This window comes from Cyclopterus lumpus, chromosome 13, assembly GCF_009769545.1.
Source record: "Cyclopterus lumpus isolate fCycLum1 chromosome 13, fCycLum1.pri, whole genome shotgun sequence".
In the NCBI taxonomy this organism is placed as follows: domain Eukaryota; kingdom Metazoa; phylum Chordata; class Actinopteri; order Perciformes; family Cyclopteridae; genus Cyclopterus; species Cyclopterus lumpus.
In genome coordinates, this window is record NC_046978.1 from 3,315,915 (window position 1) to 3,332,081 (window position 16,167).

General features: G+C 41.2%; 1 protein-coding gene across 3 annotated transcripts; it reads left to right on the plus strand.

Annotated features, from left to right (window-relative positions):
* The first annotated feature begins 1,687 nt into the window (after positions 1–1,687).
* On the plus strand, positions 1,688–15,572 carry si:ch211-235m3.5 (BICD family-like cargo adapter 1). Of its 3 annotated transcripts, none has more exons than XM_034548819.1 (10): positions 1,688–2,393; positions 4,004–4,246; positions 8,139–8,258; positions 9,099–9,245; positions 9,915–10,097; positions 11,274–11,438; positions 12,070–12,147; positions 12,499–12,611; positions 13,183–13,303; positions 14,612–15,572. In XM_034548819.1, the coding sequence occupies exons 1-10, from the start codon at positions 2,148–2,150 to the stop codon at positions 14,867–14,869; spliced, it is 1,674 nt and encodes a 557-aa protein (XP_034404710.1). In that variant the 5' UTR covers positions 1,688–2,147; the 3' UTR covers positions 14,870–15,572. The 3 variants fall into 3 exon arrangements, with proteins under 3 accessions (XP_034404710.1, XP_034404712.1, XP_034404711.1); XM_034548820.1 differs by having other exon boundaries at positions 2,034–2,393; positions 4,004–4,219; positions 14,612–15,569; XM_034548821.1 differs by lacking the exon at positions 9,915–10,097 and having other exon boundaries at positions 14,612–14,869.
* Positions 15,573–16,167: the final 595 nt, after the last annotated feature.

The window sequence follows — 16,167 nt, forward strand, 5'->3', positions numbered from 1 at the left end:
GCAGAAGAAAAGGTAATCTTTATTGGTGGTGAAATAAGTTTATATTCAGCTTCGGCCTAATACCTAATAAGACTGTCCCTTCCTCTGACAAATGACTGTGTGCACACACACTCAGGCAGACAAACACACATGCTGCTTCATTAGCTTTGTCTGAATGTGTTGTCCCATCTACTCATTGAGCACAGCTTGACCACATGTGTCACACTTGTGGCAGCAAGCCCCTCCATGAGCAGCCTGTAAACTGAACAGGAACAATGAAGACTGTGGCGGTGTCCGTCAAGATTGAGCCTCCTACGTTCACTTGGCCCCTACTGCCATATGTACAGAAACTGTGCCGCCCCTCAACAACAAAAGCCCTGCCATGCGTCAGGATGCTGCATCTTTTATTCCCCCGACACTGCTCTCTGCTCCATGAAAGCTTGCAGGTTGCTCACCTTTGACCTCTGGCAAACAGCCAGACAAAGCAGCCAGACACTCCCCCTGGGTGGACTTGTTGGGCCCTCCTTAGGTGGATGAATGAATGAAAAAGTGATTCCCTAGCAGTGCTAATGACTGCCATACTCAAAAAAAACAATCCAAAACATGTTTTGGTTATATGTGCAGTGGAGATCATACAGACAGTGCAGTGTTCAAAATGCATCACACATTAAAAAAATTATATACAAATATTAAATATATCTTGTTTGACAAGTTGTATTGGGGTAATTTTCACATTGTTTAAGGTTTGATTGGGAGTGGGTGTTGGACATTTTATTATACATTATACATTTATTATACAATATATATATATGTACATCGTTATGTGATACATTTTCTTCTTATCCCGCTAAATAGTTACTGCCAGGTTCTTAATAACATTGATGCGAAAATCATATAAATATCCAATATTGACATGAAACTTGTAGGGTATATATTACACATATTAGTGCACTTTGTTTGTAAAAAACAAATAGACAAAATAGGACACATTTGAATGAGCACCAGTAAAATAAAGCTGTGAAATGTTGCAGGGATATTGTGAAATATTGAAACAAAGAGTATTACTGGTAAAAATAAAAAATAGCTGGTCATAACTAGACAAGATCCAGGAAACAAGCAAGATACATTATGCTTGTATGGAGTGGGAATTTACACATGAAATATACAGATTATTGACAATGATATTAATAATTTAGGACCATGATATATGTCTCCATCTCCAGTATAACTATGACATGTTTACATAATGCTGAAGAATTTAGGACCATGAGATATGTCTCCATCTCCAGTATAACTATGACATGTTTACATAATACTGAAGACTCATAGAGGGAGGAACGTCATGTAGTATGGTTAATATGTAGGGAAATCAGATTAAAAATATTCTAATGACTGGACAATTTGGAAATCCATGTTCCACATATATTAAATAGTTGGTGAAACCTTTAATTTTACTTTATTCTTATCTTGTATTTTTTGTACTACACCGACGAGGTGTTGATCCAATGCTACAGTATTTTTGAGGTAGTATATTGTGCTGATTTTAGAATTTGGTCAACAAACTAAACATCTTGAATAAAATAGAATTTGTTGTATTTAATCATCACGTCACATCCGGTTGTGGAAAGTAAGGGCGTACATTTACTCAAGTACTGTATTTAAGAACCATTTTGAGGCACTTGTACTCCACTCAAGTAGTTCTGCTACTTTATGCATCTCCTTCACTACTTTTCTGAATAAAATATTGTACTTTGTACATGCTTTTATGTTTTGTGTTTTACGTTTATGCATACTTTGTAGACGTCCTTTAATTGCCTCAGTAACACTTTGAACACAGGACTTTGTAACAGAGTGATTTTACACAGCGATACTGCTCCTTTTACTGGATACATCTTCCATCACTCAGCACACAGGTGCTTCCATGCTTCGTGGTCATTTCCCACTACAAACTACTGGGAGCGAGGAGGGCAGGTGTCCTCAGGTGAAGCCACGCCCCCCTGCAGACGGACAGGCATGTGCCGGTGACAGCCAGAGCTCAAACCTCCAGCTCCACCACATCCAGACTGAAAGAGCAGCAGCAGTCCGGTGCCATGGACCGACGGCTTCTCCTGTGCGTGTTTAAAACGATATTTATTATCCGGGAGGTGTGTTTGAGTTAACTGCCGATTATGGACCGACTGGACGAATGGCGCTTCAAGCCCAAGAACATGGAGCTGGAGGAGGATTTCTACTTCGACTACGGAGCGGAGGAAATGACAGATGATCAAGACCCCAGTGAACTTGTGGCTGCTCTGAAACAAAAGGAGGAAGAGGTTCTTTTGGCGGCCCAGCTGGGAAACGCGTTGCTCCTGGAAAACCGTCAGTTGAAAGAGCGCAGCGACAAACTTCATGAAGAATACGCAGACAGGCTGGAGGTAAAATTAATCTGCTTTTAATTAATGGGCAATGAAAGCTTTTTGGCGAAATATGTGATTTTTAAAAGGTTTGACAACGTGGTTGCTGCTATTATTTGAAGGGAGTGAAATGTTTCCTGATGAAAAAGGAAGTCAAATACAACGCTACCAAATTGTTTTAAATTCATTAGTACCAGACTATTGAGCAACGTTATGAATAAAAGGAATCCTGTATGGAAAAATAAGAGGATTTATTGGGGTAAATTATACCGACCATAGACCAGAAGATTGTTTTTATTCTCATACGTACAATGTATGTGCAATACTCCCACTTGACTGTTTCTTTATTGTTAAATGTCCAAATGACAACTTTAAACACTACATTTTGATTATAGAGACCATCATTTAATCAAATAATGGAGAAAATACACATTGGTGGGTTGAGACCCAATAGTAACCGCACTGTATGATCTACAGCAGATTGTACATAATTAAATGTATTCCTAAATCCACTGTAAATCAATGTCAATCTGTTGGATATAGGGAATCCACTGGAAATGTAGCTGCCATATAAACAGGCAGGAATGTTCCATGTTAAATTGTTTCTTTACTAAACTGTACTTTGATCAGGTCGGTGCCTCTGAGCTCTCATTGTTCTCTCTCTTTTGTTTTGTTGCACTGACTACAAAAGTATTTCTAGCCTAGAGAAATGTCTTTACTGAAATGTGTGTCAGGCAAGCTATCTTCACAGTTTGTGGAAGCAATTGTCAACCTGCTGCGAAGGAGTCAAATGTGTATAATACAAACTCCCCATGACACATCAGCAGTTAACTTAATACAAGGAGCAACCTGCAGTTAGGGTGTCAGCTGGGAGCCTCAGAGATGATTCCCTAAATGTAAGGAACATCTTCAAGACAACAAATCTAACAGCAATGAAGCGAGAGGTGAAATTAATGTTGTATTTGTCGTGAAGCTGCACAGCATCACACCCATGAATTGTTATGACAGACTAAATAATGGCCTCGTTGCTTTTACTCAGCGAGAATGTTGATGATTCAGATGTTCAATCTTATCAGGTGTGGCTACGACTTCAATCAGTACTTTGCAAAGTGCAATAAAGATGTGGCAAAGACGTACAGTTTATGCCTTGAAACTGATCGAATCTGCATACATGATAATCATACATGATTATCTGCTGATTTGTCAATTAACCAATTTCTATAAAATCTATCAAATGTCAGAAAATGGTGATAAATTCCCAATTTCCTTCAGCTCAAGATATGTGTTCACGCTGCTAGGATATCCTTACCACGTAAGGAAAAAAAAGAATGATGTCTCAATATATTAATCAATTATCAACATTGTAGACTCATTTTATTTCAACCAATCAATTGACTTATAAGGTGCAGGCCTAAGTGGAATATATGAAAACAGATGTCTTTCATTCAGATTCCACGTGAATCCTTGACAGCTCTCAATGAGCCTGTTTTGTCACACTAAATTAAATTTCATAAGAACACGTTATCATCCTGTTGCTGATAAGGATTATTTCAAACCTTTGCTTCATATAAACAGCCTGTGTTGAATTAACTGTATCATGACTTGACGTTAATCTCTCCACCCCTGTGCAGGAGCTGGAGCAAGGCAGGCATGCGCTGCGGCTGAAGCTGGAGGGCTGCCAGTCCCAGTGGGAGAGCCAGGTGTTGGACCTGGAGAGGGATTCGAGGGAGCTGAGCGCCCAGGTGGAGCGGCTCACCCGGTCCCTCAGCGAGGCCGAGAGGGACAAGAGTCGAGCCCAGCTGGAGGATAGCAAGCTCACACAGCGACTCAGGGAGCAGCTCAACACTGTGAGTCCCACACCTGGATGCAAGGCAGTGTGTATTTTATGTTATTTTGTCTGAACTAGAGACAACAGCACCAGAGACCTTGGTTCAAAGAACCTCCCTGGCTGAGAAACAGAAACCTGAGCTGTGGATCCAGAGCCGCTGGCCCTCTGAGTCAAGCTAGATAAGACGAGCCGTCACCCAATCCTCACACTGAAACTCTATGTTCTCTGCAAAGCACTCAGGTATCAGTCTGACTCTGCAATCTGCTCTAGAGCGAGGCCAAACTCTCAGGCTTTTCTCTGACTCAGAACAAGGCCGGGACAAAATGCTGACTAACACAGTTGTTGATAAAAAGGAGAGTTTTCATGTGAGCTGCAGAGACGGAAGTTGGTTAGTCAGTAGAAACAAAGCTCTGTTGGCTACAGGCAAATGATCCGTGCTTTTGTGGTGCCGAATGGAAACGATATGTAAACGAGAAGGGGAGTGAGCTAGGGTTTATGCCATGATTTGATTTTAGACCTGGGAAGGAGGGAAGAAAAGTAGAAAAGATCTGGAAGATGCATGTTTGTTAATTGGACTATTTGTTTATTTGTTTGAGCAAAAATGCCAAGATTTGGGACCTTAGTAAATTGTGTCAGCCAATTCTCACTATGTTCTGAAATTTAGTGTTAATAAAGTTATTAGATTAATCGGTTATGAAAATAATCATCCGTTTCTGGCCAACATGAGAACAGTATAATCTGTTGACCCAGATCAAGTTTATTCAGTAACATGAAGTTAACTTGTGTGTGACATAATAAACAAAATTACTATCAACATACAGCTGATTAAAATCATTATCGGCTGTACGTGTTCAAACATTTACAATCTGCAGTACTCGATCTTGAGCACACACTGGCAGGAGAATCAAACCGGTGACATGGTATTTTACTGCCTCTTATCAGTTAACACGGAGGAGCTGATTGGCTCACACAGCTGGACGCCATTGAGTATTTTTCCAGACTGAGAAAATGGGGAATGTTTTTATTAAACATTTCAGTCGTGGTGACGTGTTGCGTCACACATGGCCGATTACTTTGTAGAGCGGTTCCTCGTGCGTTTTCAAAAAAGAGCAACATGTGCACAAGTTAAAATTAAATCCAAACAACAGTGTACTGGCCCTCCCATGAGTCAAGGTCCGCAGAATAAGGAACTATGAATGTCTCCCCCCCCCCCCCCTACTCTGCGGCCGGGGCTGAAGAACTTACTGAGGAAAACAAACTGCAGAAGTTCAGGAAAAAGTAAATTTAGATTTTTTTTAAAACAGCTATCTCTGTTTGTTTGGGCTGTTTGGGGAAAAGGTAAGTGGAGAAAATGTTTTATCTGGCATCAGGCATGGTTCACTGTGGACTCTGTTTGGTTGTAAAAAGCCAGAAGAGAGAGCAAATGTGTTGAAGAAGAAGCTCCATGTCTGATGTGTCTTCACCAGACGTAGTGAAGGGTGCTGTTGCCGTGGTGAGTTGTGTCTGTATTAATGTGAGTGTGTGTTTGTTTAGACCACATTTACAGGGATTTAGATCTGTGTCCTTAATCTGTTGATTACTACGGTTACTAAATATAGTGAAAAAATGCCATTTATATATTTGTCTCAAAGATATTTATTATGCTATGATCGAGAACAAAAATAATCAGCTGAGGTTTCAGAGAGCTTGAAATACTAAATCCTAATTGTGTGTAACCAAAGCATGACAGGAACATGGAGGAGGCCGTGTATCGCACCACAGAAACCTGAGCGAGAAAGAATTCTTTGTTTACCAGCAACAGCAAAGCAGAGCTCCGAAGTAAAGGTTCGCTGTGACTCTTCATCCTGCTGCATTTGAGGAAGCGGCTGCATTAACAATGTTGGTGTGTGCCAGTTTGTCACATGGTTCAGTGCTGACTGTTTAGACAGTGAGTAAAGTAGATGTTAAAATATCAGGGAATGTTGAGTGAGGCATCCATTCATAATGAAAATAATAATTAGTTGCTGGATAGATGGATGTAAATTTAAATATTTTTGGTTAACAAACGAAAAACATGTTACCTTTCCACCTCCTGCTTTCCACCCAACGTCACATGATCACCTGCCCTGGCCGTTGATCACCGTGTGTTATTGGACGACCGTGACAAATCTCTTATTATCGTAAAAGGAGACGCCTGAATTGAGGCAAGCCCCCATGACCTCTGCTCCTTCTACCAGCGTCACACAGCTCATAAACAAAAAGGGGGAGACAATATACACTGGGGAGAGATATACATCTTTCATTTGCTCCTCTGATGTCGCCCCTTATATCCCATCATCCCAGGGGAAAGCCATCTTTTCTGTGTGCTCCCTGAGGGGCTGGGCATTAACTGGGGTCAGCGGTTAGATACCTCAGCGTTTGGAGCGGTGGAGGCCTGAGGCCTGAGGCTTGAGGGGCCACGTAAGGGGATATCATCTTTGGGTCTCTACCAAATTGGACCGTCCTCCTTCCACTCCTGTTTTGGTGCTTCTCAGTGGGTCGCTGCCTCTTTTGTGGAGAAGGGGCCCTTGTCGACGAGGCAGCGGTAATTACGACTCACTGACACAAATGTTCATCTTTAAGGCCCCCCCCCCTCCTCATAGTGTCTGCATGCCATGTTTTGTTTTTGTCCATTAGTGCCAGCTTTAGTCTCTCTCTCTCTCTCTCTCTCTCTCTCTCTCTCTCTCACACACAAACACATACACACACACACACACACACACACACACACAAATTTTAGACTCACGCCTGCCTCACTTCCTCTGTACATTCTTACAAACACGTACACACAAGCTGTCTCCCTCCGTTCCCCCTCATGATGTCCAAGTTCACCCTTCGCCACATTGTTGTCTAATGTGGCGTGATGATGTCACAGACACAACCAAGATGCCCTCTGCTCCATCTGCTGCAGAAGCCGGCCTTTGATCTTGTATTATGTGGCGGTGATGGGACCTGACAGGCACCCACCAAACTGCTGAGTAAGGGGAACTGAGGGTCTCAGACCAGGGTGGGAGGGTGGGTGGGATTATGAGAGCGGTGGGTCAGTGTTAATCTTTTCATGTTTCAAAGTCTTGTGTTTGAGAGATACGGTTTGAAAAAGTGTCAGGTGATAAAACAAAGAAATTATTATTTAACCCTTAATATGAAACGTGGTTTTTTCAATGATTGGCGTTTCATTTCTGTTCTTTTGCTGGATGAGTGATCGTAGGAGTTGTGTTTTTTTTTTGGTGGTTTCCAGCTCTTTTGGTTTTTGACGTCCTGAAGGAAGGTTGAATTTGAGATATCTTTTTTTGCTTTTATTGGAAAGTTTGACTAGGAGGCCTAGAAACAAGGCCTAACATTCATGTATTTCCATCCTCATAAAACTTTTTTTTTCTTATTTTAAATCTTACTTTATTTATATGGAAGTTTGATAGCTGGCACGTTGCCTCGTTCAATCAGCAATCAGTTGATTGGCGTGAAACCATTTTAGACTTCACTTGAGATCATGGCTTTCCAAACTGGGAATATTGTAACCATGAGCAGTTCTTCTGGAGGCAATAAAAAAAAAAAAAAACATCTATCATTTTCCTTGTGAAAAAAACATACAGAACACATGTTCAATTTTAGTCACCTAAACCCCACCTTTCAGTCGGGTATCATATTGTGCTTATACTCATCTGGGTGCAGATTACAGGATTTATTCTTGCTATATATTTGTCCATTTTAGGATACAAGAATGTGGCCTCAATACTCATCCCTCAAGCTTTGTTTTGGAGTTTCAAGTTGGCAGATAAAAGTGTATGATTCCACTTTTCTGTGTGAACTTTGAGTAAACAAAACGCACAAAGAAGGCAGTCCTGCCAATTCAAAAGCCAGCTTCTCTTTCACTCCATTTGTGAATCTCATATTTTCTCTCTGGTGTGTTTTTGATTGTCTAGGCGATGGAGGTGGAGAGAGCCATTTCCAGTGAGCTGCAGGCTCTAAAACAGGAGCTCCAACAAAAAGGAAGCCACAACAGGCCGCAGGACGAGGAGCTGCTCAGTGCCATGAGGGAGCAGGTAGCTACTTTGCCATTTACTGTATATGTACCTCTACATGCTGCAACCAAAGCTAATCCTAAATGTGAAAAGGATGTCAAATGTTTCGAGACTTTATTGTGTGCTCACACAAACAGGGTGTTTGTTTTTGTAGATTTCCCGTCAAAAGTGTTGATTGTGTTGTCAGCTGGTGCATGTTCATGTATTTAGTGTTATCCAATACATGAAAAAAACATAATGCAACACAAGACAAAAGCTCAAAGAAAAACATGAACACATAATACTGAACACAACTTAATACAACAGAACTGAGTCATTTTATTTTTACTTCCTGTCATGGTTATTCATATGGATTTTAAAAAATGGCCAAAACTTCAAAATAAAATGTCCTTGATCATTATTAGTGCTTTTGATTATAGATTCAAAAGAGGCAATATCGTCATTAATTTGACTCATTTAACGAACCCAAGCTGTCTGAAAACATCCTTCAAAAGCTAATTTTGCTGAATTATTGTGTGGATATACCTCGTGGTGGAAGAGGCCAGCTGTCTCCTAATAAACGCAGTAAGGGAGATTCTGGTAAAGCATTATTCAACCACTCCAGCACTCATAAAAATAAAAATAAAAGGAACATTCCCACAACAAGCAATGCTTTGTTTTTTCAGGGAAAGTCAAGTGAAAAGACGTCCAAAATATTCTGTGTTCCTCTCCAAATAAATATCATCATTAGTTGATATGAATTGTTGTGATACAAGGGCATAGTGGGAGTTAGTCTTACTTCCAGAGAAGAAATAATCATTAAAAAAAATCACATTTATGATGTGTATGTGTGTGTGTGTGTGTGTGTGTGTGTGTTTTCAGGTGCTGCGTCTCACCCAGAAGGAGCAGGTGTTAGAGGAGCGTTTGGAGAGTGTGTGTCAAGAAAACACTGAGCTGAGGGCGAGTTTGGCCTCTTTACACACACGCCTGGCTCTGCATGGCCAACTCAACCAGCAGCACAGCCAACAGGTACATAGACGAGGCACCACAACACGGCTCAGTGCGGTTGCTGTATGAATGAAAGGGCCTTCAATAACAAAGGGATTTTCTGCTCCCAGCCTGGTGGCCTGGGTTTCGGTGGGATTGTGGAGAGCATTGCGAAACAATTGCCTCGTCCTCGTCATTGTAACCATCACTTGCAAATCTGAATTCCTCTTGAGTTCATTTAGTTTCATGTTGGGCTGCAGTCTGGAATCTGGCACTTCAGGATTTCTCTTTCACTGAATGTTAATAGTAAAAGGTTTTACGACAGCTTAAAAAAAAAAAAGCACATATGTCTTTGCGTTATAATTTCTCTGTTCATCAATGTAATGGGAAGATTAATAATGTCTTATCTTCAGCTTTATAATTTGCTGTAGTTGTTGCTAATTTAAGATTTCTGTTTGTTACATTACATGTCATTTAGCCAACGCTTTTATCCAAAGCGACTTACAATCATAGACACAGCTATGGGAAGCAATTCAGGGTTAATTGTCTTGCTCAAGGACACATCAACTAGGGCTAGCCGTGAGCGGAGATCGAACCGGCAACCCTCTGATTGAAAGGCAGACCTGCTAACCACCGACCCACAGTCACCTGCAGGTTTTGTCTTTTTAAAGTCCTATATGTGTGTGTTCACATGCCTCCTTGTGTTTTCAGCTAGCCGGGGCGTTGCAGGAGGTGGAGGTGGCGCGGGATCGCTCCCAGCAGCTGCAGGCCCAGGTGGAGGAGCTTCAGGAGGAGGTGTCCCTGCAGGAAGGCAGGAGCTGCGGAGACGCCTCACTGCTGTCCGAGCTGGAGAGCAGCCTGGAGACGGCAGGGCTAGGAGTCAGCAGACAAGAGGTACGAAGAAAGGAGAAGGGCGACTGTGGGTCAGTGGTTAGCAGGTCCGTCTTTCAGTCAGGTTGGTGGTTCAATCCCCGCCCTAGTCGATGTGTCCTTGAGCAAGACACTTAACCCTGAATTGCTCCCTGTAGCTGTGTCTATAGTGTATGAATGTAACATGATTGTAAGTCGCTTTGGATAAAAGCGTCAGCTAAATGACATGTAATGTAATGTAATGAGAAGGGAACTCAACACCAATCATTTACACATAAAAAGTGTATTTAAAGGTCATTGGAAATGTTTTTATGTTGATTTTCCAGGACATGTACTACGTTTTTATCAATATCATGATCTAAAGCTATATATAAGGTGACATACGTTTATGCATATCAAACACTCTTAGTGGTAAATGAGTGTAGGTTCAAATTGTTCTTATAACACAGTTACCACGAATGCTGCAGAGTTATGGTGCAAAACAAAAGTAAATATGTGCCCAGAAGTAGAAAATACTCACACCAGAATAGTTTAGCTCCAACTTTAGCTAGTTTATACTTTATGTCCATTCTGTGGACGGCCAGTGTTGTGGGCTCGTTCTACTGTAATCCTGCCAATATTGAGTCGCGTGTTTTGAGGGGAAATTGTTTTCCTCTGATGACTGGAAACAAGAATATTAAATTCACGGAAATATTTGTACAGTGACATAACAGAATGTGATGTACAACTGCACTCATGAGTCATTCACTACGTTTCCTGTTTGTCATCAATATATCTTTGTTGAGTTATCATGAGATCAGTATCATGTGATTTTTATATATATATATATATATATATATATATATATATATATATATATATATATATATGACTCAAGGAAGGAAAATAACATGATGAGGTAATGCTCGCACCTCCAGGTGTGTAAATAATTGACGTCACTCAAGAAGTGTCAAGCTGAAAGGACAAGAAGCAGAGAAATGCCATGTTTTTGACCCAGTTTGTTGTCAGTAAGGCTTAGTTTTCATTTCAACATGTTAGTGTATTCCAGACACGCAGTAGCAGCCTCTTATGACATGTGCGTAAGAGTCAACACTTCAAACTACCCAGTTTTGGCTATTGTAGAGACAGTTAATCGTTGGGTTGATGCTTTAAAATCCTAGTGAACACAAATCAACATACCTCCTCTCCTGTTCCACTCAGATTACACAAGAAATGGGGTCCATTCTTCAGTTACTGCTCCCACTGACCCAGAAACTGAACAGCTCGGGTAGGTCAGAGGTCGTCGATCAACAGGAAGACCTGCAAGCAATGTTGTATCAGCTGAAGGGAGTGGCCCAAACCCTGGCATTGACGTCCAGCCCTCAGGTGAGCCACAGACTGAGCGATTGGAGCAGGAGAGGAAATGCAAAACAAAAGGCTGTCTTTGAAATCAAAGTAGGACATGATTATTACGAGGTGGCTTTTATGTCTTCTGTGTTTAATAATCAACACACATGTATGTAAAGTATGTGTGAACAACTCCCAGCTCTAAAGTCTGTGCAACATGTGTGTCACATATATTTTTGTCACTGCTGTTGGGATAAAACCTTGCACCTCTAAAATGTAGGTTTTTATGATCCAGAAAATGACAACCATCACTAATTCATGGTTGGCTTCTCTGTCCCCCTGGTGGCTGTTAGAAGCACCGTAGTGTCTGAACCATGCTGAGGAAGAGTGTGTCTTTGTTTATGCAATGGATGCCAATGAATTGTTGCAATTGATGGCTCAAATTATTCTTTGCGCAGCCTCTATTTGCATCAAACAGGCATATACAATTGTCCAGCTGTGTCTCATGATGATCAGGCAACAGGTGTTTACCAGTGTAACAAAATAATCCTGCCCACCCCATTCCTCCATCGGAGCACCTTGCAAATGGGCCAACACAACAAAAGCTCCTTTTCGGTGTAAATCTCTGTGAAATGCACACCTGATCTCTTTGTTAACGTCTCTCTCCCAGGAGCTGAATCAAGCTTTTGTCGACGGGTCGGGCGATCAGTGTGGGAATCCAAGCGCAGTCCAGGAGCTGAGAGATCAGGTAACCCAGTGATGAACAAACATGTCTGTCAGGCAGGAGCAGCGCACATAGTGGCCCATTATTTTAGGATTGGGTTGCGTCATTGCAGACCTTGTTTCTATCACTGTAAACCATTGTAAACCGATTCGGTGACCTTTTTAGATCATTTTTACTAAAGTTAGATTTCCAAGTTTGATTCTTTACCTCCTCAAAATGGTTACTTGCTACTAGCTTTAGTTATAGTTATAAAGGAAAATGTAACATTTTAGTGCAACAACCCAGCCTTTATTGTGTTAAATACATATAAAGAGATGATATATGCAGTAAGTTTCACACAGTGGTCTAAACACAGTTAGTGTCTGTCTCCTCTAGAACATCCAGTTGCAGCAGGAAAACACTGAGCTGAAACAGAAGCTGCAGGATGTGCAGGAACAGGCTGAAGTCGTCCAACGGGCCATCAGAGACAGAGATGAAGCCATAGTCAAGTGAGAAGCTGTTTTTTCCCCGCTCAATATTCTCCCTTGATAGCATTTTATTATTTTTTACAAGAACAGCTGTTATGATACAATAATTCTGCAAACCTTGGGTGACTACGTTGCAAACAGTGCTTGAAGTGAAAGTGCTCCCCACTGGCATCTGTATCGGCAATCACTATTGCATTCTGAATTTCTGCAGTGAAAGGAGGTATTGGGTTGGTACAAATTTAATTTCTTAAATTATATCATTCTTAAAACTCAGAATATCATTTGTGGACCATTATTATTACTATCGATAATATCCCAAAAGCTTTAAGACTAAACTTGCTGTAGTTAAATATTTTTTTGTTTTATTATGTACATATCTCACTGCCCTCATATGAACATGGAAATTGTTGCCCAGTGAAATCATATTCTTTAGATCAAAAGTGCAGATTCAGAAAACTGTTTGCAAAACAAAAAGAGACACAATTCATAGTTTTATTGTAGAAAGCTTTTCTTGCAGCCATAGTTATGAGTTTAAATGTATTCTTGTATATGACTGTGATGTGACGAAAAAGGTTTCATCCTTTCTTGGTAGGAAAAACCTGATGGAGGTTGAGTTGGTGAGAAGTAAAAATGACATGATGTCGCTCAACAACCAGTTATTAGAAGCCATCCAGCGTAAACTGGAGCTGTCACAGGAACTGGAGGCCTGGCAGGTGAGATCCCCTCTCTCTCTCTCTCTCTCTCTCTCTCTCTCTCTCTCTCTCTCTCTCTCTCTCTCTCTCTCTAGCACGGTGTGTCCATCCATTCAGCCTCGTGCATCCTGGAGCACCTCAAACCACCTCTCATGCTGGCTCTTTCTACCAAACCGCCTTGAAATCTGCAAGCACATATCCTGCTTAATGAAAAACATGAACATGAATAATAATATTAATAACAATTAAGATCTGCATCAAACTAAAGTTTTAGTGATGATAATTTGAAGACTGAAGGGAGGTCAGGGACGAACACTGCCATCGCTCTCTGAGCGCTGTCCGTTATGAATATGAGCGGCAGGTGTTTCTGTCGAATCCTTCTGCTGCTGATGCACGACACAGAGAGGAGCCATCTGCTGGACGTTGTGGTCTCTAGCGGTTTGTTGAAGATAATGCAGATAATATTTTTAATCTTTGCTGAAAACAGAAGTATGTAATTATCCTCAATAATCGTGAAAAATAATCTGTCAAAACTTCCAATTTGTGGTACAAAATATAAATCATAAACAGTTTCTTAAATATAAATATCTCGAACGAGCAGATACGGACTGATCAGCTTCAGTTCCTTTTTTAAAAACTGTTAAATAGGCAGAAATGCACAGGAATATTTACAAGCCACGTACAAAGCTCATTAATCAACTCACTTATAGGACCCTCATACTATAATATGCTTATTTTAGTCTTGTGATTAAGTGTCATGGCTGTGAGCCGAATCTATGCATCATTTACAAAGCTTTGTGACCATTCCCTGACATTTCTGTTGCTTTTCATTCTTGAAGATCTGGTTCTGAAAGACATTTACTTTAAGAGACAAACAAACACACACAGTGTTAAAAACATAACCTCCTCAGCACCCGAAGGGTACATTTATCTCATTGTTCATAAATCTTGTAAAAACAACAAACCAAATGTGTTATTGTCTCAATACTCTGGCTATCAGCTTTGTTCCCATTGGATCAATTCATCGTTGGTTCTGGTCTTTTCATGGGATTTGTTGACAAAGGAAAAGTCTGGCAATATTCTGTATATTCCTTATTAAGTGCAATCTAAATACATTGATTGATCCTTGTCAGGAGAAATGCATACAACACCAATGAGCAGTAACACAATAATTCATAGCGGCACATTGTTAACCATCAAGCAGTGTTTAAATCATATAACTGTTGTGCATATAGTGAGTTTGAATGATATACGGGTGGTGTCGACAGTGTTGAGTCACTGCGCCTCAGACATCCTGCTGATTTTCTCTTCCTTGCCACCTTTCCTCAGGACGACATCCAGATCATCATCAACCAGCAGCTCAGGTCCCAGCAGCAGATGGAGCATCCTCAGAAGAAGTCCACCTCCAACGGCATGTCCTTCTTCCGCAGGCCCAGCAGGACGGCCTCCACCTGGACACGCCAGCCCTCCTCCTCCACCACCACCACCACCACCACCACCTGGAGTTCAGATGCTAATCAGGGCAAAACTCAATCCCCCTGGAGGGACTGGTTAAGACGGGGGAAAGGGTCAAACAATGGACAGTGAGGGCGATACCCACCTCCTGAGTGCTGAGTAAAGGATGTACCAGAAGGATGGGTCAGAGGTCACAAGTGCAGCTTCCAGGACATCATGTGTGGTGAAAAGAAGCCATAAAGACACTTTTAATACAGCGAAGAACCACAGAGCCGCTGCGGACAAAGACTTGTCAAATTGTCACTTAATTGTACACATTTCACTGAGAGACTGAGCCTTCCTAAAATCTGAACACAAATTTTTCAAAAAATTATATTAGATGGTTTGCTTGAGACGATAAATACTGTGCCTTATTTTGTAGATTTGTGAATGTCTTTATGACTGAGACTTTATATGGTAGGTGCAGTTCAATGGAGAGTATTTGTTCAGGTTATTTAATGACACAGATCAAAGAGTGAGAGAGAAGTACCGTCAGAAAAAAAAAGATTAAACAATGCAGTTATAATCATGCTGAATTGTGACTTTGCATACCAAGTTTGATGTGAGAAGTTGCATGTTTTACTGTCAGCTTTACTTAAAAGCTAAATATGTGAACATGTTCATTGTACAAGAAACCCTGTATGCATTTGTGTATAGGTGTTTCTTTTGTTTTTCTTTTACATTTTTGTTCTCTGAATGATGATTTGGTGTGGTATGAACCTGTGTGAAGCAGACACATGCATGTTTTGTGACTCGGTGTTCAATATTAAATCCGCTCAGTGGGTTGTTCCCTAAACTGTCACATTTCATACCAAGAAGCATTTAAAGTTCTTAAATTAGAAAACTAAAGTTCAGAGCAATTCTTATTTACTCAATGTAACCACAGTAGTTATATCAGTATTTTTTAGCCTTGTCCTACTTTGCCTCATAAGATAATTTGATCAAGAAAACAAAAGAATAGAGAATGAAAAATGTCTTACAATACAAATAGTGGGGCTGCTGTCGCCTCACAGCAAGAGGGCCGCGGGTTCGATTCCCGGTCGGAGCGGTCCTTCTGTGTGGACTTTGCATGTTCTCCCCGTGGCAGCGTGGGTTCTCTCCGGGCTCTCCGGCTTCCTCCCACAGTCCAAAGACATGCTGCAGGTTAATTGATCTCTAAATTGCCCATAGGTGTGAATGTGAGAGTGAATGGTTGTATGTCCCTACATGTGCCCTCGATGGACTGGCGGCCTGTCCAGGGTGTCCCCTGCCTTCGCCCTATGTCAGCTGGGATAGGCTCCAGCGCCCCCGCGACCCTAATGAGGATAAGCGGTATTGAAAATGGATGGATGGAATACAAATAGTGACTTTACAATATGAAAATGCTGGCCCCAGGAAGACCATGCACTGAG